The following is a 21629-nucleotide window of genomic DNA, read 5'->3' as shown; positions in this document are numbered from 1 at the left end:
AAGAAAAACGGCCTGTGAAAAAAACAAGAGGCCGCGTCTTTGAATAAAACCGAAAGATTAGTGAAATCTGACCACTGGGTTGTCCGAGGATCTCTGGAGTTTGTGGCTCGGTCAGCGCGGGCTGAAAATGAGGGTGCTAGTCAGAGAGAAGTGATGGTGTGCGTGTTTGTGCTTAGTCCCTCCCTAGCCCCTTGGTGGTTTGTTTTTGTTTTGTTTTTTCAGTTCCGGTCTGGTTACCGGCCTAGGGCGGGGGAGGCACTCGGCCGTCTCAGTTCCCTTGTGGCCCTAACCGAAAGAAGCCTTTTAAACAAAATCTCAAGGCCCAGTGGGGTTAAGACGCTGCCCTGGGCACAATGAGATCTCCTGGACCACATCCCTTACTCTCCTCCCCACCACATACACATCTTTAAAGGTGGCTTTGTGTTTGTTAAGATGTCCTATTAGAGGAGAAAAGGAAGAAAGGCCTAAAGGCACGAACCCTGGTCGCGCCTTGCGCTCTCTACCATCAGATCCCGGTGCAAAGCACTGTCGGGGAGGGATGGCACTACTCAACCTCCTCCACTCGGGAGACAGCCGAGTCTACACGCCACTGCACCCTACTTCTGAAAGACTTTTCTCCATCTGAGCCCAGGCTCATAAGAAAGCCTTGGTCACTGTGAGGCTCCAGCTAGAGGATCCGCTTGGGCCCCAGGGCACAGCCAGGCCTGGCGATAGCCTGGCTCTCCAGAAGGCCAGCGACTGCTCTCGGCTTTAGGCTCCTTCCTTCTCTCAGGCTCTTGCCCCCACAAACATATTTCGTTTTCTCTCAAATCTAAACGCCCATCTTTCCCTTTGCTTTTTTTTTCCCCGTAATTATCATTATTTGTGTATTTATTTAGTGATAAAGGCAGTGGGAACAAAACTCTTTGTGATGTCAAGTTCTTCTATGTCAGGTCCTCCACTCCCTCTACCACCGGCAGGACCAAATGAAGAGGATTCTGGAAAGTAGAATCCGAGTTCTCATCCCTGGACTTGTCTCTCCTTGCCCTGTACCCCAAGAACAGTGCAGAGAAAGCTGCTAGCTGAATCCCTGATTCTGACCCTGCATATTGGTTCTTTTGAACAGGCGACCCTAGAAGGGCTCTGAGCGACCTGGGGCCTCCCAAGAGAACAGTTACTGCGGACACAGCCTCTGCCACGTGCAACTAAATAATTTCTACCATCTCTCAGTCGAGAAAATAAAAGACCCTCCCAAATAGCGATTTGTCTTAAGGCTTATTAGAACGTCCACTGAATGTGTGGAGGCAAGATTCTGAGAACAGATAAATGCGGTGAGGAAATGGGGTCTGGCCAGAGAAGGGAAACATTCACCACGCGTTCCTTTTTGGGTTGCCCACGCAGGGGTTCGCGTGAACTAGCACCCACATCCAAATACAGGGAAAGACTCGAGCGGATGAAATAAATCTTTTAATTTTCTTTTCATCGACTAATAAAAATAATTCCCAAACACTAAACTCAAATACCGTAACGGGCCACAAGGACACGGAGAATTCATAAAACTCTGTCTCTGCAGGTCACCCGCTAATCGCGTTATTATTAGCCTCCAGAGCATGGAAATTGAACTGTCACTGAGTAAAGAGAAAATATAAGCGACAGCTGTCTCTCCTCGGGTCGGCCCGCTTTCCGGCCTGGATCCTGAGCTCTGTCCCCAAGCTCTCAGGCCTGTGGCCGCCCCACTGCTATACGGACCGCCACCCCTCCCTGGGCTTGCCCGCGCGGAGATCGTAGTCTACTCCCCAGTCCTGGCTGGTGGTCAGGAGCACCTCTAGTGTAGTTTTAGAAGCCCAGGCTGGAAAATTTCTGAAGCCGCCAAAGAAAGCTGCGAGCGTTGTGTGCGCGCGCACAAGATTCTTCGGACAACAGCTGTTCCCCCGGGCTGTTTTGCACAGTTGAAATCTTGGCACTTAATATGAAACATTAAGTTGCCCCCGCTCAAGATTCTATTAAAATACAGACATCGACATCTGCCCTGTGTTTTTTTGTGTGTATGCACATAATCTGCACAGGATGCGCAGCGATCCAAGATACAAATTAATGGCATGTCCGACTCCCCAAAAACACAGAGAAATGTGGGTCCTTAAGAATGACTCAGGGGACAGAGTATGGGTCTAACATTCGTTCTTCTTTCCACAAACCTCAGCAGAATATGCTCCAGGTCTCCGGGAAGAGGGTTAACACAACCTGAGTCCCAGAAAAGTTGGTGGAGGAAGGGCAAGCAAGGGCCCAATCTAGAGGCTAAATGGGACTTCGTGGGCATTTCCCGAAATAGGGCTGGAGGGGGCAAAAACCCCGCCAGTCAGGCTGGGGCTCTAGGAAGCAGTTTAGGCTCCCCTCCGCTCCCAGCCACCGCCTTCGACCCATGCCTCTCCTAACCTCCAGGGGCCTACACTTCAGCTGCAGGCACTAACACAGGCCTCCTTGCTTGACCTAACCGACCAAAATGCAAGGCTCAGACCAGTTCCCTAAATTGATTCCAGCGAATTTAGGCAGAGTTGAAGGCATTTACAAGAAGAAAAGAGAACCCGCGTTGGAGCGATGCAGAGCTTCAGCAGTCCAGGCCTCCCTCCTCACCATTCCATCCGCCGGCTGGCCGCCCGGCGTCCCCACTCCGCCCGCCTCCGGAGGTCTAGCCCGATGCACTCACCCGGGTGGGGCTCCAGGCAGTGCGCGGCCGAGTCCTCGGTGTCTCCGAGTGGGCCTGCGGGGCTCAGCGCCTCCATGGACAGGTCCAGCCCCTTATCCTCCCAGTCTCGCAGCTTCCGCTTTTTATTTGAGCCGATCAAGGCTTCAACGGAGAAGGCATGTGCTCGCGAGCTCAGGGCGACTGCAGATCTTCTCCTTTCACTCATCTTAGCCGCCCGCACCCTGGTCCCCGCTTGCTCCTCTACTCCTTAGCAGCCCCGCGCCCTCACGCTCCGAGCGCCTGCCGGGCTGGGCCCGGGAAAGGCGGCGGCGCGGCGGCTCCGCAGGTCCTCTGCGCCCTCCCCCACCTTCCGGCAAAAGCTCGGACAGACGCCCCCAGCTGCCCCAGCCTCTAGGAACGAGCGCCGGGAGCGCCGCCCGCTCGCTGCATGAGCGCCTGAGTCCTGCTTCCCACCCACCCGGGCAGGCGCTCACAGGCTGCGCCGACTGGACTTCATCTTTTTTTTATTCTCTCTCCTCCCTCTCTTTTCTCTCCTCCCTCTCCCTCTTCCTCTCTCGCTCTTCCCGTCCTTCCTCTGATCCAAACTTCTGGGAAACTTTTTTTTTTTTTCCCCCTGAGTTCCTCCCTTCACGAGGAGCTGGGGGCAGGCGGTGCGCTCTTGTCCGAGGGGCAAGGAAGAGGGAGGGGGGAGGAAAAGAAAGACCGAGGGGGAAAAAAAGCCAGCCCCCGACCAATGGCGAGGAGGGAATAGGAGAAACCTTGAGAGCGCGGGCCAATGAGAGGAGGGGAGAGACTGAGGCTCCGGCCAAAGCTCAGCGCCCGGAGTCCCGGCTAAACTCCGCGGACCTTAACCCCTGGCTTCCCAGTCCCGGATGGACAACTCAATGGGGGGGCGGGGGTCGCGCGCGACTGAAAGCCGACGTCCGATATGCACTGTTACAAACTCCAGCAAATCCCAAATCCGTACTTTTTCCTCCCAAATCTGCTGGATCTCACAGACACTACAAGTCCAGACATTTTTAGGCAGGGCTGTAATGTTTGGGATCTGACAATGTCAACTTGTCCCAAAGAGTCAGAAAGCTACTCTGATTATCATGCCTACCCCTAGATGCTTTTTGATCCGCTGGTTTCGCGCGGATTTCCCCTGCGCAGGTTCCCTCGTTTCTGTTGAGCGTTTTCTAAGCAACTTTGGTTAAGGCAAAACGAAACGAAACAACACAGAAATGCTCCGTCACTATCCAGGGTCTTGCAATTGAAAATCCAAAGATCGCTTCCTCCCTACAGGTCTACCTGATGGAGGAGGAGGCGCTGGCGCCTTCGGAACAAGAGGTTGGCCGTGGTGGCGCCCACCTAAGCGCTCGCTCTGCAGGCCGGTCCTTGATGGACCCTCACCTAGAAAGTACTCGCCTTCCCTGCGGCGCGGACTCGCTGCTGTGGGACGCGGTTAGCATGCTCCCGGCGCCTGTTGCGGAGGGGCGCTGCTTGGGCAGCCTTTACTGCGCAGAAGATGCGCTTTTTTTTTTTTTTTTTTTGTCCCTTCCAACCCGCTTACCTCCAGAGTCCTTGGCTCTGCCCGCCCCGCTGACACTCTCCCTTTAAAAAAATCTTACGGGACAGTGCATTTATCAGGGGTTTCTAAGGCATTTAACACCCAACACTCCCGAACATTCTTATTTCCCACTTCCTCTCCTCAGGTTCTGTTGTTGGTGGCTGGAGACCCTGTGCGCAACCTTGAATCGAGCACGCTCAGACCCATCAAAAGGTTAGTTTTTCCGAGTTGGGAAAATGTCTCCTATTTCGCGGATTACGACCTGGCCACAGCCTGATCTTCCCGTTTCGATGCCCTGGTCTAGACGTTTCTATCCTCCTTCGAAGAAGAGAAGGAACTGGACCTGGGGAAAGGAGCGAGGGATCGAGCAGCTGAGCAGACAAATCGCGCGGACAATTAGACTTTGAGTAGGTTGTGAACCCTCAAGGGGCAAAGGATGCCTACTGACAAGTCAGAGACTACCGAGACAGAGCGACTGACCGTCCTCTCACCTCTAGGCGAAAATGGTTGGGCGCCTCGGGTCTCTGAAACGCCGAGGTCCCCGCCTGACCGACAAGAGGCCAGAGGAATGGTGCCGGAGGCAAAAGGGTCGTAAATGTGCCTGGAGCCTCTTAGCTCGAGAGAGGAGAGCAAAAAGGCCGTTAGAGGGGCCCTCAAATGGGACCTCAGTCCAGAGGAGAGGAATCTAGCGACAGGGTGAGTGTAATTCAGCCAGAGCTAGGCCTCTTGAGCCTTTCCGGAGCCTGCATCTTTGGCTAGAGGGTCCCTGGGGAGCAGGCCCAAGAATTCTGGGGAGCTGAACTGGACACTGAGCCCCCTCCGCGCCTCCAGTCGCGCTGCTCCGGGAACTTCGGGAGCCGGAGTAAAGAGGCCGACGAGGCGCAGTGTTTCCCACCTCAGTCACCAGTCGGCATTGCCTGCAGGATCCTTGCCGAAAGTGACTGAGTATTCACTGCTACCGGGCTTTCAGCAAGAGTTGGAGATAGGGCAGGCAGGGAGCGCGGCCCCTTCCCCGGCCTCTCAGACCTCATTCCCTACTCCTCCGTCGCCTGGCCTTCTCCTTCACCGCTGTCTACGACCAGGTACCGCGGGGTCGTTTACAGGCCATCCTCTAGCCTTCCCTGGCTCTTTCCTCCGCCCCACTGCCTGTATCTCCCTCTGGAAACCTCGTCTTTGAAATCTCCCAGAGGCCTGTTTTGGTTTGTGAAGTGGTCACACTATTATAGGCCACACACTCTCCCTGGGGCCAAGAGAGTTACTCAGAAAGAGGACTTTTTGGTTACCCACACAGCTAAATGCAGGCCCAAAGGGCTGCATGAAGCAGGTGTCCATGCACACCAGTAGGACAAACACACACAGAGGTGTGAGCAATTCCTTCATGGACAGGCATCTACACCCCACCCAAATGCATACCTCCGGGTGAGCGTTCTTTGAGTTCCTACATCCTTCCTTCAGTTTGCCCATAGGTTCCACCACCCTCATCTCATATCCATACATATTCTGGAATTGCAGGTTAAGTCACTAAAACCAATTAGACTCAAATGAACAGGTGGGCTGGTTTATAAATCACGAAATTAGGGTTCTTTAGGTAACACAAGAACAACAGCAACTCTAGGTAAAGATGAGAAGCAGGAAATTTTTCCTTTTGTGACTCTATATCTACCAATTAAACTTTTTCCCAGGGAATGCATTCCTTAGTATGTAACTTTGTGCTGATGGGAAGGGAGTCTGGAGAAAGATTACCGGGATGGTTTACTGTATTAAACTTAACTTAGGTGTGTGATTGTATGTGGTTGGGAAGGGAAGGGAGGGTTTAGGAGGATTAAATTTAAGAAGCTGGGATTGTAGTATTCTTTTTCATTTCACTGATGACATCAAAGAACTTTCAAAGTCTCCTCTTATCCCCCCCCCCAATTTCTTTCTCCTTTAACCTTCAGGAGTAAGAATGGGGTTCCCGATGTATAAGGCTAATTCCTGAGGCACTCCCCAAGTTTCCCAGCCAGAAGCTCCAACCTTGTGCCTTGGTTGGATCTTACAGACTGGCAATCTATTCCAGGTCTATTTCAGGCCTGAAGCTGATAGAAAAAGACCAGGCTAGATGCCCCACCCTATACCTTGCAGGGCCCAAAATATCAAGAGAAGGTTGTTGAGGTACTTGGGAAATTATAGGGGGTCAGGGAAGCTTCACTGCTTCCTGATCACCTGCTGGAACACATAGGGCAAGAAGACACCTGCCCTGGACTTGACAGCATAGTGACTGCTCACCTGAAACTGACTTTGTCCAGATATTTTCATTTCTCAAAAGGAACAACAGAACCCTGCAGCATTACAAGTTAAGAACCATAAACATAAACACCCATTTCTAGAAATGGAGCCCTACATCCTATACATATCTGTCCTTCCCAACCCCGTTCCCCTACCCCAAATACCACCTACCACCTTTCTTTCTGAAATAACAATAAAAATAAAAGCCGGCTTTGATTTTGGAGTTTTGAGTAGGCAGTTGAGGACAAAGTTTAAAATACAGTAGTTAGCGATTAGAGCATGTGAGACTTCCCCCAAACACGTGGGCAGGACACCCTGTGGGGGTGGAAGTTACAATGAATTCTCACTGTGTAGACAGCTATAAAACATTATGAGGAGACAATGAGGTATGGATGGAGCCTTGGTGGTGCAGTGGTTAAATGCTCAGTTACTAACCAAAAGGTTGGAAGTTCAAACCCACCAGCTGCTCCACTGGAGAAAGATGTGTTAGTCAGCTCCTATAAAGAGTTTGGTTTTGGGATAGGGTATAGGGAAACACCAGAAACTCCAAGGGGAGGTGACCTGGCCCCACTAAGACCGAACTGCCCCACCTTGGGCAAGTTAAAAGGCTTAGTGCCCTGTTGTAGGCTGCAGGAGTCCTAAATACTTAAGAATAAAGTAAAGCAGGCGAGATAATCTGTCCAGAACTGGACAGACGTTAGGTTTTATTATTGTTGTGATTCAATCTTCCAGGAATGTGAGGCCAACATTCCCCTTTTTTCCTTCTTTTCCCAAATTGGCGCCCCAAAAGCAACAAAAGAGCACCAAATGGAGAAGCATAACTGGCTTGCATCCCTCAAATGGGGGGTGAGGAGGGAGTCCACTTCTGGAAACGCTTGCCCAATTGCCAGTTTCTGGGAGGCAGCGTGGGCCCAGTCCTGTAGCCTTGATATGCCGCTGTTTGTTTGGGTCCCCTGGAGCTTTGAGACCGTCATATCGTTGACTATTCAACTACCCCCTCACACTTTTCAAAAATAAAAGTCAGTGGGGGCAAAAGGGTCTTTAATGATGTTTTTTTGTTTTCGCGAAATAAAATCTTTTGTTTTTATTTTAAACCAACAGCGTGCCCACCTCTCCGTCCTTCCAGATGTTTGCAATAAAATGGCAGGTTTTGCCTTTGGGACTGGAAATAAAATTTAACGGCCTTTACCCTGTAATTATTCTCTTAGCTCGCCCTTCATAAATTTATCTGCTTTCTATCGGCGTTGGGGCGGGGGCTAGCGAAAGGGGGGAAAACCTCGATTTTATATTTGTGACTATAAAAAAGCGCCACCCGGTTTCCTCGCCTTCGGCCGCCACGGTGTGGCCGGGAGAGCCGTCCCGGCGGGCGGCAACATTGCGCTATTGTTCGCTGGCCTCGGTCTGCGCAGGAGCCAGGCCCTTCCACAAAGGGGGCCTTGTGTGGGCAGGCCCGGAGCGGCTGCGCCCAAGGGGCGAGGAAATCCTGTTCCCCCAGGCCCAGCTCCTCTTTCCCTCGGGCGTATTGTGCAAACCTAGCAGTCGCACTTTCTCCTTCGGTCTGCGCCCACTGGGCGCCACCTCCGGCCCCGCCAGCCTTCGCAGGAAGCAAAAAGAGCCCATGCTGAGCCCACTTCGGCGCCCGCCGGGAGCGTGAGGGAGGAGCCTGCCTTCAGATACCGAGGCCCTACGGAATGGCGGGCCAGGTGCTGGAGAAGTGTAGGGTTCCTGGTGAAGCCCTCCAGTCCATCCCTTTTCCTTCCTCCCCTTGCTTCAGCAAACTGAAAGCACTCCACACTCTCCAGAGCTCAAGGTTGCTTGGCAACCCCTTGTGTCGCAACCCAAAGACAGCTGGCTTAAGGGCACAGGCGAGCACTGGGAATAAGTGGGGGTACACTAGCAACTACCATATACTTGTATAGGAGGTTTGCAAATACAAGCATCATCCATGAATGTATAGCCATGAATACATGTATCCGCTAGCGCACAAGGCATGTATACACCGCATACACTTACATGTGTGTACACCCACTCGTGTACTTTTCTAGAATTAACCGTCATGTAGAAATAGCACACGGCTGAGTATAGAGCGTCATACACAGGTATATGGAGAAAATTCTAACCATATACTTAGCTGTCCCCAGTCTGCAGAAATCTATGTGCATTCCGCCTGCTCCATCACTTGTCCCTCTCCAACCTCCCTCAGGCTCTTCTGGCCTCCTGAAGCTAAATCTGTGAGGCTGACCCTGACCCCTACCCTATCTCTTTCATTTGCACGGAGCTACCTATGTGGCCAAGGTCTCCATGGTAACCAACAATAAGGGGTGGGGGGAAGTGACGACTGTCCAGCGGTAAGGCTTCATCCTGGAGAGAACCACCCAGGGCTGAGTGGAGACCAGAGCTTTCCCCAAAGGCCCTTGGGAGCTCCCGCAGGGACTAGCAGGCCCAGCAGTGAGAAGTGATGGGGCCAAGCAGAAGCAGCAGAGTTTTGTTTTGTTTTCAACTGTGCCCAACCCTCTCCACCCTACAGCCAGTAGGCCTCCGGCCAGAAAGTCAAACCGCCAGAGCTAGACAACATCTTAGGTGGTGTGGTCTTTGGGGTTCTTTCTGGCTCCTGGACCCCCAGCTCTTCCAAGTTGCCTTCTAATTGTGCCTCCATCTCCTCCTTCCTGTATTTGCAGGTGCTTACCAAGCTGAGTACCCTCCCCTTCTCGTCGGAAGAACTAGCTAAAGCGTAGGAAAAGAAGGGAAAAGCACCAGGCCCTGAACTCTAGTTGGCTGGAGTCACAAATGGAGCCGAAGCACATTTCTGGACCCTGGGATCTAAGAAGGGTTCCTGATTTGGGGAGGAGGCTGGCAGAAGTGGGGCAAGGGAGAGGGGCACCTAGCACTTGGAATTGGTGCTGGGCAGGAAGACTGGATATGATGGCCTTTTATTTAATTTATTTATTTATTTTTGGTCAGACATGGTTGACTTTCACTTGTCACTAATAAAACAGCCTCCCAGAAGCAAAATGTCCTCTGTGAAACTATGCGAGCCTGCCAGGTCCTGAACTTTCATGCACAAAAGCGGACCCAGAATATTTACAGCCTCATTATACATCAATCACTCTCTCCAGGAGTAGGAATGTCTTTTCCGTTATTCAAGCAGAGTGGAAAACAAATCTCTATGGGGCAATGGGGAATCAGCTCTGGGTGTACAATGCTGAGCTCAGGGTAGCTGAGATGAGAAGACTTGTGCTTGGATTTGACCTCCAACTGAGGCTGAGGCACTGGTGAGGGTGTAAGCTAGGTTATGAGAGGTGTTTCCATGGTTTGGGGCCATAATTTCCAGGCCACCTCTTGACCTCCTAGGGGAGATACCTAATCAAAAGAGGTAAGAACAAATCAGAACTAATGGGTGGTACCCTAGCCTCCCCAGTGACATCTGAAAGTGCTTGGGGTTGGTAGAGTACCGACAATGGGCAACTCATTGCTGGGACAAATAACCCCTCAATTTTTTACTTGATAGTCCTTTTACAGCAGAGATACGCATGTGAGGATGTCTGTGGAGGGCCCAATATTGTCAGAGACTTGGCCTGCTACTGGGGAAAGAAGTGGGGATCAGCACCACCGCTGAGAGGCTCAAATAGTTGCCTGCAGGAGCCTTTGCACTCTGGCCCATAGCCAAGTAACCTGGAGAGGTAGGGGGCAAATAAATTTGTCTCTCTCTAACCAGAAAAAAATATATTCACTTAATTCATGGACTTTCCAGGACCTGCTGGGACAGCCAACAAAACAGCAGAATGAAGACTCAGTGCACAAAACCCAGGAATCCAGATCTCTCTAATTGTCAATAGTGTCTGCAGAACCGGGCCCAGGAAATTTGAGGACTCTGAACAGGCAAGGGCTGGTGGCACTAGAATGGGCACCAACTGTACCAACAACCTGTCGCTATTATTTCTGTCCTTACCACTGGAAATGAGAAGTTCTGACCCACCTCTACACAGAAGGCAATGATGTCCAGAGACCTCTCCTCCTAGGAAAAGCAGAGAGAGAAAAGATCAGAAGTATTTATTTGGACAGCCTTCTTCTTGCCACCAAACCTGTCTATACCTCCTTTTTATCCTGGTCTGCCCCACATATGATGTGCTAATATTTATTGAGCTTTCACTCTATGCCAGGTCCTGTACTAAGTGCTTTACGTGGCCTACCTAATTCCACTCACTTCAAGTACTGTGAGCCAAGAACTAGCATTACCAGCCCCCTAGTACAGATGGGAAAACTGAGGTACAGAGAAGTTATGTGACTCGGCAGGGATCCCACAATTTTAACACAGGAAAATGGCTCTAGAGTCAAAATTCTTAATCACTATTGGGTGCAGGAGAAAATGTGACAGTCTGCTTCCACAAAGATTTATAGCCTCAGAAACCCCATGGGTCAGTTCTACACTGTCCTTCCAGGATTGCTATGAGTCAGAACTGGCAATGGGTATGAGTATTACCTGGGTGGCACAGTTTGTGCTCAATTACTATCCAAAATGTCAGAGGTTCAAACCCACCCAGTGGTGCCATGGGAGAAAGGCTTGGCAATCTGCTTCAGTAAAAATTGTTATGTTGTTGTTGTTGTTAGGTGCCATCAAGTCATCTTCAACTCATAGCCACCCTACGTACAGCAGAATGAAACACCACCTGCACCAGCTCCTCAATCCCTTCTATAATTGAGCCCATCACCACAGCCACTATGTCAATCCATCTCATTGAGGACCTTTCCCTCTTTCCTTGACCCTCCATCTTACCAAGCATGACATACATGACATCCTTCTCCAGGGAATGGTCCCTTCTGACAACATGACCAAAATAGATGTGAAAATTACAGCCCAGAAAACCTTATTGAACAGCTCTACTCTGTGACACATGGGTTCACAATCAATGGCAATTATTTTTTTAATCTGTTGTTATTTTATACCCCCAACAAGAGTCCCTAAGGAGCTCTGGTGGTGTAGTGGTTAAGACATGTTGGGTGCTAACCAAAAGGCTGGTGGCTCAAATCCACCAGCTGCTATGTGGAAGAAAGATGGGACAGATGGGACTGTCTTCTTCCATCAAGATTTATGGCCTTGAAAACCCAATAGGGGTCACTATGAGTCAGAATCAGCTTATGGCAGTGAGTTAGGTGTTGGTTTTTGCAAAAGTCTTTAGGTGTCCCTAATCATTAAACTATGGACTACAAACAAAAATCCAACCTTTGGATTGAGGTACCGAGGAAGAAAAGCCTGACAATCTACTTCCAAAAGATCACAACCATAGAAAACTCTATGGAGTATAGTTCTACTCTGAAACACATGGGGTCTCTATCAGTTAGAGTGGGATCTTGTGGCAGCTGGTTATACCCTCAGCCTAGCTTGTTGCACAGGCCATACATGCAACTGTGGGTGTCTAGATTCTCTCTGGCTGCAGGTTACTGGGCAAAGCCTATCCCGTAAGAGAGGGCCTGGGTGGGGGGTAGCACCAATAGAATTGTTTTATACAAGCAAAAATTAAAAAAGCTACCCAGATCCAAAACACATATATACAGGAGGCCTTGCCAGCTTCAGTGTAGCATCCTTACTGGGAAAAGGGGAAGGAGGAGCTCTCATCTCCCTCCTTTTACCTTACTGAAAGATCAGGATGGGGGAAGCAGTAAAGATACTATAATAGGAGCCACAGTGGTTGATTCTTGGGAGAAAACTGGGGATAGTTGCTTCGGGCATGCTCCCTTAAAGAGGATCAGAGTGCCAAAATCTCTTTTGGCTCCCAGGGCTTCTGGCCCGCCTTGCCTGGTAACTCACCTGCCAGTATCTTTGCCTGGTGGAGCCTGGGCCTGCTTAGCTTGGGAGGCTTTGCCTCAGAAGTGTTCTCTTCCCAGACTTCCTATGTGGTCCTTACCCTTCATTAGCTCAAACTCAAAGCCACTAATTCCACAAAGCCTTTCTCCACCCTGCCCCAGCAGTTATATCTGATTGGAGGATGCTTCACACTTGTGGGCTGGTAACTGAATGATTAGATGATTGGGGTCGGAAGGGAGAAACAAGAAGTCCTCCTAACGTCTAAGCACCTGACCATTTGGAGTGAAGCTTGTCTGTGCCACAGCAGATTGTCTCTGCCCTCTGATTGGAGTTTCCTGAGGACAGGGCATCCTAATCCGGCATGGAAGCCATCCTTCCTAAGTCTGTGGCCACTAGCTAGATCTCACATCCTATGGAAGGCGCTCTCTCTCTCTCTCTCTCTCTCTCTCTCACCTAATCGTTACCTATGAAGATCAGATGTGCTTAAAACGTAACTACGGAATGGGTCTGTCGGTCAGAATAGTTATTGGCACCATTCATTCACTTCTCAGAGTAGCCGAGGACTCTGAAATCAGGTTCGATTCCGGAGAGAGGCCGACAGGATTCTCCTAGGTCCTTGCTAACGGAGCATATAGAAACAGAACTCCAGAGTGTAGAAGAAAAACCTCAGCTTGGGACACAAACTTTTTTTTTTTTTTTTTGGCTTACTTTAATAGGAACAGGGAATAAGGCAGAGACCCCTGAAGACCAAGGGTAGCCAGGTTGGGCGGAAAGTACAGACCAGCCCTGGAGTCCTCCCTCACTTCTCAAACTGCACACCTCTGCAGTGAGCCGAGAAGTCCCGCGCCCCCGCGGTTTCGAGTTGGGAGTGGTGAGTTTGGTCCCTTTTCGGGGCCCGTGGCTGCATCCTCCTCCCTGGCAAGGCCTCAAGTCCAGCTCTTTTCCCCCTCAACCCCACTCCCATCTCCAACGAAGGCTTCGCGCCCGAGCTGGTTGGGAGCTGCCAGGGGAATGGAGTCAGTCCCTGGAGTCGCTGGCCCCAGTAGGCTGCTTCCGGCAGAACCGATGCAGAAGGAGAGGGAAGAGAGTGAAACGCAAGAAGACACCCCTCCCCCATTTTCCCCTTTTCCCGATTTTTGGTTTCTCAGTGGAATGTTGGCAGCCTCTTGGGCTATTTTTCTCTCTCCTCCTGATGGCAAATCCAGTCTCATTGGCCCACTTGTTCCTGGCAAGTGCTTGTCTAGTTAGTATAGGGTTGCACTGATTTCCTTGGTGTGGGTGTTGTCCAGGCTTTAGCTGGGTGCTGTTCCTCAATGTCCCTCCTGCCCTCACTAGTAACTTGCCCATGTCCACCTCACTGGAGACCTTCCCTTATTCCCAGTTGCATTTTTCCAGCCAACCAGTTGACTGCAACTGCTCTTCTACCAGCCTGATACTCTTGATTGCAGTCTGTTTGCCTGAAATTTTACATTATGACTGGAAGGCTAGCTCACATGTCTGGGTGGGACAGACCTCTGGGAAGGATGTGAGTGAATGAGTGTTAGATAGGCAAAGGAAGGGGAAGGTATTTGCAGAGAGGACATATGGAAGCCCTGGGTCTGGGCTGTGGCTTCTGAGAGACCTTTGAGGGCTCTAATAGGAGACAACCTGTTTTGCTCTCAATTCCCCACCAGCACACTCTGTGGACTCTGTTGAGTTCTAGCAGTGCAAGTAGGCAGGTGGGCTACAGGCCTTTTTGAAACCTGAGAAACTTGGATTGTGGTCTTTTAGGACTAAGATAGACTCAAGACAGTAAAGTCAGGGAAACATAGATGGAAAGGAAAGATGAAAGAAAAAGCCAAAATGTAAGGAAGAAAGAAAGAAAATTGGGGGTGAGGGTAAGAAATTTAAGGAAAGGGATCAAGACTGCATTTCCCTCCTGCATTTACCCATCCCTGGCTGTGGCATAAAATCATCCTGCTCCAACTTCCCCAAGTAGGTTGGCTCTAGCAGGATTTGGGTTGATTTGGGGTGGAGTGGTTTGCTGAAATGGAATCTTTCCAAGCAAGCACACCAGCAAAGCAGACCCCTTTCCCACTCATGGTCCATCATTCTGGATCATTGTTTGATCTTCAAACAAACCTGACTGCTGGAGAGACTTGAGTGACCTGTCTGGGCCAGCTGATACAAGGGCAGGGCAGGAGGGCCAGAGGTGTCTCCTGCACAATTTCTCCAACCCCAGATGAGCTGCATTCCAAGTCTCCCACATAGCCACAGGATTAGGGGTTCATCAAGCTCTGCTTCAACACAGGACCAAAGTTGGGGTGATATTTCTAAGCCAGGGTCCCTCTTTCCTCTATGCGGGGAGGAAAAGAGAGAAGAGGTCTCAGAGAAAAAATAGATGATATTTTGGAGAGAAGACTGGGAGAAAGGGTCAAGGTGCATAGGAGACTCCAAGCAGGTCCTAGGGCAGTGGGAGTTTGGCCAGGTCAGCATAGGCAGAGGAGGGAGGACCTCCTGGCTGGGTGTCAGGGTGGGAGGAGTTGGTGGAAAGCTTGCGGTGGTTCACTAGCGCTTTACCTAGTTTAATAGTCTCCCAAATCTTAATCCAATTTGGGGTTATTAGGCAAAGTGCCTGGAAAGGTTTCATGTCTGTCTTATTTCAGTAAATCCCCGCGCTTTTCCGTGGCTGGTAAGACAGAAGGGAATGAGTTGACATCGGCCTTTCACCCACGGAGTCTGCAGCTGCCCTCATCCTTCCACTGGCAGAGGAGAGGATGGGGGCAAAACAAGTTTTACTCTTGAATGGCAAGGGGTGGTCTTATCTCAAAGCCCTCCCCTCTCTCTTCCTACTCACTTCGCTGAACCTGGAGCCTCAGCCTTAGCTTCTCCTCCAGCTTCTCCCCTATCCCCCACCTCTTCACACTTTCTTTCGAGCATTTCTAGGTCAAAGACAAATAAAGCCCAGCTTCCTGCGGGGCGAATCCTGTCGAGTAGTTCGCGGGGGGAGGGGAAATAAAAACCCCTGCGAAGAGGAATGCGTTGCAAACTCGGGCAAACAGATGTGCCAGGCGCCGGGGCCCAGCCCAGAAAGCCGTTCTCCCCCGCCCAATCATCTTTTTTACAAAAAAAAAATAAAAAATAAATAAGAAGAAATACAAAATACAAATTGCTCCATTGTCGCTCTCTGGTGAATCTGGAAGAACGGGCGATGGGGGAGGGGAGAGGGCCAGAGTGGAGCAGGCACAGCCGCCCAACTTCAAAGTGTTCTCAACAGTGAATTTTGGTCAGTGCATTTTAAGTTCTCTTCCCCTCAAATTTCTAGGTCAGCGCAGTGGCGAAGAGCGAAGTGGCGCTTGTTCTGCAAGCGCGGAGAAACCTTGCCTTGATTACTTCAGCGCGCCTCTGTGAGCACTCAGAGCCCTGAGGCTCCGGCAGAGGCACCAACTCCACGAGGACGCGGGTGGCGGGGGGAGTAGGAACGGGGAGAGTGTAAGGAGAACGGGGGGCTGCTCTTGGACCCACGTCCTTGGCTTCCTCATCGAGTCACCAAATTGCCCAAATAAACCTCGGAGGTGCTGCAACATCGCCAGGTCCCTACTCCTTTAGCTGCGACTGGCTGTTGTCAGTCTCCCCTGAGCTCTGACTAGCAGGCCGCTGTGCTCCACCAAAAGACCTGAAGAAACTAAGTTAGGATGCGAATATTTTGGGATACCCAGGTCTACCTTAAGTATTTCAGGCAGAGGGTAGCGGGGCTCTTGACTGTGGATTTGTTACTATGTGACCGGACCATCTACGAGACTATGCAAGTCTAGTGGAAGAGGCCGAATCTTTCCCTAAGCCGAGCGCGGGGAGGGCGCTGCGGAGAGCTCCGAAGTGCATCTCCAACGCTAGCGCGGGAAGCAGCGGGAAGCGTCCCTCGAGTTCTCAGGGTTTTTTGCAGCTCAAGTGGATGAATTCAGGTCCGGCTGAGTCCGTACTGTGACCCTACTTTCGCCAGGGAAATTATCGTGAAGCCAAACGGCAGAGACGAGGAAAGAATAAACCTAGGCTAGGACGGAGAGCGCTTTCTCTCCGGCTCTGCGGAACCTGCCTCCCGAGCAAGGAGCTTGAGGGACCGCCACGTCCCCACGGAGCTCCTCACGCCCTTGGGGCGGGCCCCAGGGCGAACTGGAGGACAAGGCTTCTTCCAAAATGCGGCGGATTTTTCTTTCCGGAAAATATCGAGTGCTCAATGTCACCCGATTGTCCTCGATCTGAATTGTCTCTGCCTGGCCACTTCTAATTTTAAAATATATTTAAATTTCAGAGTTTCCTTCCAGAACAGGATTGGTTAAAACAGTGGAGCGCGCGCCAGTTCCTTCCTGCCCTGGATTCCGCATCTCCCAGCCGCCCGCGAAACTACATCTTCGACAAGGGAACTGTCACCCCCTTGGGAGACAGAGGAGTCAGCTTGATGTGATAGCTCCCTTTTCTATATAAGGAAACAGAGGTCCTTAAAACTTCGTTGAGTGATCCCAGGCTACCGAGTGCCAAAGTTAGTACCCTTACCTAGGTCATCTAAAACCCCTTTTCCTGCCCACTCCTCAGGGCGTGATTCCACCCACTTCGCGTTCTCTTCCCCCATTTCCGTCACACTAAGTCACCCAACCCGGGAAAGCCCGAGCAACTCGACCTGAGGCTGTGCGCACCTCCCTTAGGCGCACCAGGCATCTCACCTCAGCCAGGCAGGTGCAGAGGTGGCGGGCAGGGCAGCTGCGGGTAGTACGGCCGACCGAAAGGCAGGAGCAGGCTAGCCGCCTCTTTCTGCTGCCCGGTGGCTGAGGGGACAAAGGAGGGGGGGGGGGAATAGAGCTGGGGAAACCGCCGTCAGCGGGCCCGGGCCCCGCCTCCCGGACACAACGTCCAGGAAACCTCGGAACTTTCCATTGTCTGAGGAGCTTCACTAAACGAATTGTTTTTATGACTATGGAGGAACTTCGAAGAAGAGTTGACAACCGGGGGATTGCGGAGAAGGGCAGGCCTGGGCAGGCCCTGGTGAAACCCGCTGCCTGGAGCCCGCCCGAGGGAAAGTGTGACCGGAAGTGCTCCTGGAGCCGAGCACCGCGAAGAGGAAGAGCGCAGCGTCTCAGGGCCTCCCAGTGAGGAGGGCAGGAAACTGAGCACTGGGTGTGTAGGCTGTGGGGCTGTCTAGGCGTTGATTCTTGGGTTCGGGATGGAAAAGGGCCTGGAGTCTGGCAGTGGAGGGCGACTTCGGAGAGCGCGTCTTCCTGGGAAGGTTCGGGTACAGGCTCCAAGTTTCCGAGAGCTTCAAAGAGATTGAATTTGTCTATGAACCCCCTGTAGAGTGTGGTCGGTGGTGAAGCTACTCCCTTCCTGAGTTGCTCAGAAGCCACACACACGCCCCTTCCCTTAGATATTTGCCATGTTCTCTCTGCAAATCTCTCCTGTCCCACTTTTCCTAGTTTACGCCTCCCTGCAGGGCACACCATCCTTACTCCCACCCTGCGCTTTGGGGTGTATTCTCAAGAGATCCAGAGAATTTCTGAAAGGTAATCTCTTCCTCTCTGCACATTGGATGAGAAACTGGTCGCCTTCTCCCGGGGAAACAGCCGCTGGTGGGCGTGGACCCAACGCACTGAGCCATCTAATCTCGAGCCAACCTTGCATAAGTCTCTTGATTCCGAACCTCCATTCTTCATTTGTAAAATTGGTGGGACTAGGGCAGCATGAAAGAGCTTATGGTTCCGGGGAAAGGTCACCTGTGAGCCTAGACGCCCACCTGAGCACATTTGACCCGTGTGCACAGTCACACATCGTCACCCCTTTGCATCCCTCCATCTGAGCCCCGTGGATAGGCCCACAGGCGCACAGTGCTGGCCCTGTCTTTCTTCCTCCCAACTACTTTCCTGGCTTGCTGGGCTGGTTTCTGCTGGGTGATTAACGACCCCAGATAGTATATGGCATTCGGCTTCTCCCGCTCAGCATTTTCAATTCCGTAATTTGTCCCTAGGTGACCGTTAGCGATCTCGGCTGTAGATCACTTCGGGGGCAGTCCAGGTATAGCGAGCAGCTGATTCAACACTGTGCAGTTGGGGTTTGGTTTCATTTTTTAAAGACGATTCAGAAAGCAACCCCGGGAGAACTTTAGGAAGGCAGCGAGTGGCCACAGAGGTCCTTGCGCTAGACGCCTTTGAGTTGTCACCACTTTCATTCTTTATAAAATGAAAGCTGTAGCAAATAGCAGAGTGCCTCTGGGCCTTAGCCTCTGATGTAGGTGGGTGGGGCAGGCAGGTGAGGAAACTGAGGCTCACAGGTGTCCTGACCCCAAATCTGGCCACCTCACTCAGAGAACTGTGCTCTCTGCAACTGTGCCTGTTTCCCACCTGGACCCTCAGATACATTTTCCTGGTGGTTTGCAAAGAGTGTGGAGCAGAGGAGAGACCCCACTCATTCTGGAGCTCCTCCAGATGCAACTATATTTTGACATTTTTCTAGCTGTTAGTGTTAGAAACAAGTTAGATTCCCTTGCACTGCTCCCCCACACATACCTCTACAAGGAGTTAGTTAGCTGGCCCTTTCTGCCCCATTCTTAGTTCTGACCACTGAGGGATCTCATTCAAAGAGGGGGTGTTGTCCCTTCTGACAGGGCTAGGGGAGTGGCCTGAAATAGCCACAGGTTGCCTCTACTATTTCTTTGATAATTTTAGTTTTAGTAAATACACTGCTATCGAGTGGTCTCTGACTCATAGTGACCCCTCCTTGGGTTTCTGAGGTGGTATCACTGTGGAAGCAGATTGCCCAACCTTCCTTCAGAGGAGTGGCTGGTGGGTTTGAGCCACCAGCCTTCTGGTTAGCAGTCAAATGCCTACGGCACTATGCCACCAGAGCTCTTTCATAATAATTTAGTCATGTTCTCCCCACCCCTTTCTGATTAAGCAGTAGCTTCCCAGAGGGCAAAACAATTGAAGATCTCTCCATTTTGGAGATCTCCTGGACTCCCCAGTGCTAGGGGGAGTTTGAGAGGAGGTGGGAGATGAGGTGTGATAGATTAAGGAAGATAGGAGCAGAGGGGAGAGCGAAAGGGAAGAGGGCAAGAGTTTTTGTCCTTTTTTTTTTTTTATGTGTCTTTCATGCTGAGGCAGACTGATTCTGTTAAAGGGAGACTAAATCAGCTTGTCTCTCCCCTGCAGAGACTGGGGCACTGGCTGGTTGCTCCTTCTAGCTTGCTATCTCTTGGGAAAAAGTCTAGGGGAGGTGGCAGGAAGAGAGATCAACATCCCCTAGGTGGCAGCAGGCTTGGCTGGGGCACAGGACAGAAGGATCCCCCACTCCCTCAGAGAGATAAGGAGTTGGGGTCCACTGGGTGGCAGGAGAGAGACCCCCTGAGCTCTAAAATCTTGGCACTGTACTCCTTTCTCTAAGGCATCAGGTTTGTAATTTTTGAAAACACACACCTGTGTGAATAAAGTACATATTTTTGTAAATAAATTCCGGTTATGAGACTGGTCTCAGCTAGAGTGGGAACTGCGACCTCTGCCCTTCCTGGAACTGGCAATCCTCTTTCAAATTAAGGGCCTAAGCTTTCCTGAGAACTTCCGGCTATTCCGTGAAATGCTGATTGAGGCTAGGGGTCTTCTAACAGGCGCAACCTGCCCTTCTGCAGGCCATGAAACCCATGCATTACATCTCCCAGAGAGAGTGTTAGAGAGCGTGAGGGTGTGCAGTATGAAACCAGCCAAAGCGATCTGTAATGGAAACATGAGTTGTGATCTGTGAGGGAAGTAAGGACGTGACCAAAGTAGTGCACTTGCTTTTACTGGCTAACTGACAGCCTATGGTGAGGGTTGGACAAGTTTACCAAGTCCAAGTCCAAGTCCCAGTTGCAGGAGAGATGCACCCCAGGCAGGAAAATAGGAGGAGGGGGCTGCTGAAGAGAACTAGAAAGCAAAAAGAGAGATATAGAAAATCCCCCTATATTCTATGCACACAATTCTTTGTCACAGATAGGTCATATATAGGTACACTACATAAACTTACACAAGCTTTTTTTTTTTTTTTTTAAATCTTCCCTAGATGCACATATTTTTAACCAAATAAGCTTGTATATACCTATGAAGTATGTAAGTTCATTCATTTACTCAACATATAATCATTACTCACATACAGGATATTTTGCTTGGTTTTCTCTGAAATTCTGTGACTGTATGTCCGAGTTCAGATTCAAGCAGCAAACTCCAATTTGGCTTCATGGCAGATTTGTGAGACTTTTAGCTCTGAACTCTCAGAGTGACAGGGCTCAGACTCCAGGAGACACACACTTTGTTTGGGTCATTGCCAGAGGTGGTAACGAGTCTGCTGGCACCCTAGGAGTTCACACTTTTCCTCCTGTGCAGTTGTGGAAGTGGAGGAGGAGCAACTTGGAGCTCTAACTTCCAGACCTACTACCTTTGGGGGTAATGCTGAGAAACAGAGTATGCTAAATCCCTTTTAAATAATGCTTTTCATCCCTAAAGCCAGTTCCTCTTCCAGGAGCATTCTGAGGAACTTGGGAACCACAAACGCTGTAACCAGCGAATTTGATTTCAGTGTATATGCCAAAAAGGAGAAACTGATTCAGGGCAAGTTACATAGGTGCACACTTCAACAGCACACGTGGTTACAATGACTTTACAAATTCTCTATTAGAGCAGTGTGTGTGTGTGTGTGTGTGTGTATGTTGTTGTTATGTGCCTTAGAGTTGGACCCGACTCATACCGACCCCTCCTTGGGTTGCCGAGGCGGTATTACTACAGAAGTAGACTGCCCAACTTTCCTTCCGAGGAGTGGCTGGTGGGTTAGAACCGCCGGCCTTCTGGTTAGCAGTCAAATGCCTTAGGCACTACGCTACCAGAGCTCTCTCTCTCTCTCTCTCTCTATATACATACATACATATATATGTGGGACCTCTGGTAGTGTAGTGGCTAAAGTACTTGACTGCTAACCAGAAGGAGGCTGGCGGTTCAAACCCACCAGCCACTCCTCGGAAGGAAGGTTGGGCAATCTACTTCCGTAGTGATACTGCCTCGGAAAGCCAAGGAGGGGTCGCTATGAGTCGGTCTGACTCGATGGCATGTAACAAACAACAACAACAACAATGTATGTGTATATACACACACACACACACACACACATATAAGCGCTGGTGGCGTGATGCGTAAGGCATTTTACTGCTAACCAGAAGGCTAGCACTGGCTGTTCAAACCCACCAGCCACTCCTCGGAAGGAAAGTTGGACAATCTACTTCCGTAGTGATACTGCCTCGGAAACCCAAGGAGGGGTCACTATGAGTCGGATCTCACTGGATAGCA

At 50.8% G+C, this 21629-nt stretch overlaps 1 protein-coding gene across 1 annotated transcript in view; it reads right to left on the bottom strand.

Moving 5' to 3' along the window:
• The window catches only part of TBX15 (T-box transcription factor 15), a 131122-nt gene extending 128234 nt beyond the window's left edge, over positions 1–2888 (bottom strand). The window contains exon 1 of the mRNA XM_007948561.2: positions 2684–2888. Within this exon, the coding sequence (XP_007946752.1) occupies positions 2684–2888 (205 nt within the window). The remainder of the gene's footprint in view (positions 1–2683) is intronic.
• Between the last annotated feature and the right edge of the window lie 18741 nt (positions 2889–21629).

This window comes from Orycteropus afer, unplaced genomic scaffold (genome assembly GCF_000298275.1).
Source record: "Orycteropus afer afer isolate SDZICR_OR568_19922 unplaced genomic scaffold, OryAfe1.0 scaffold00010, whole genome shotgun sequence".
Taxonomy (NCBI): Eukaryota; Metazoa; Chordata; class Mammalia; order Tubulidentata; family Orycteropodidae; genus Orycteropus; species Orycteropus afer.
The sequence above is the reverse complement of the archived record's forward strand: the minus strand, read 5'-3'. Positions and strand labels throughout refer to the sequence as shown.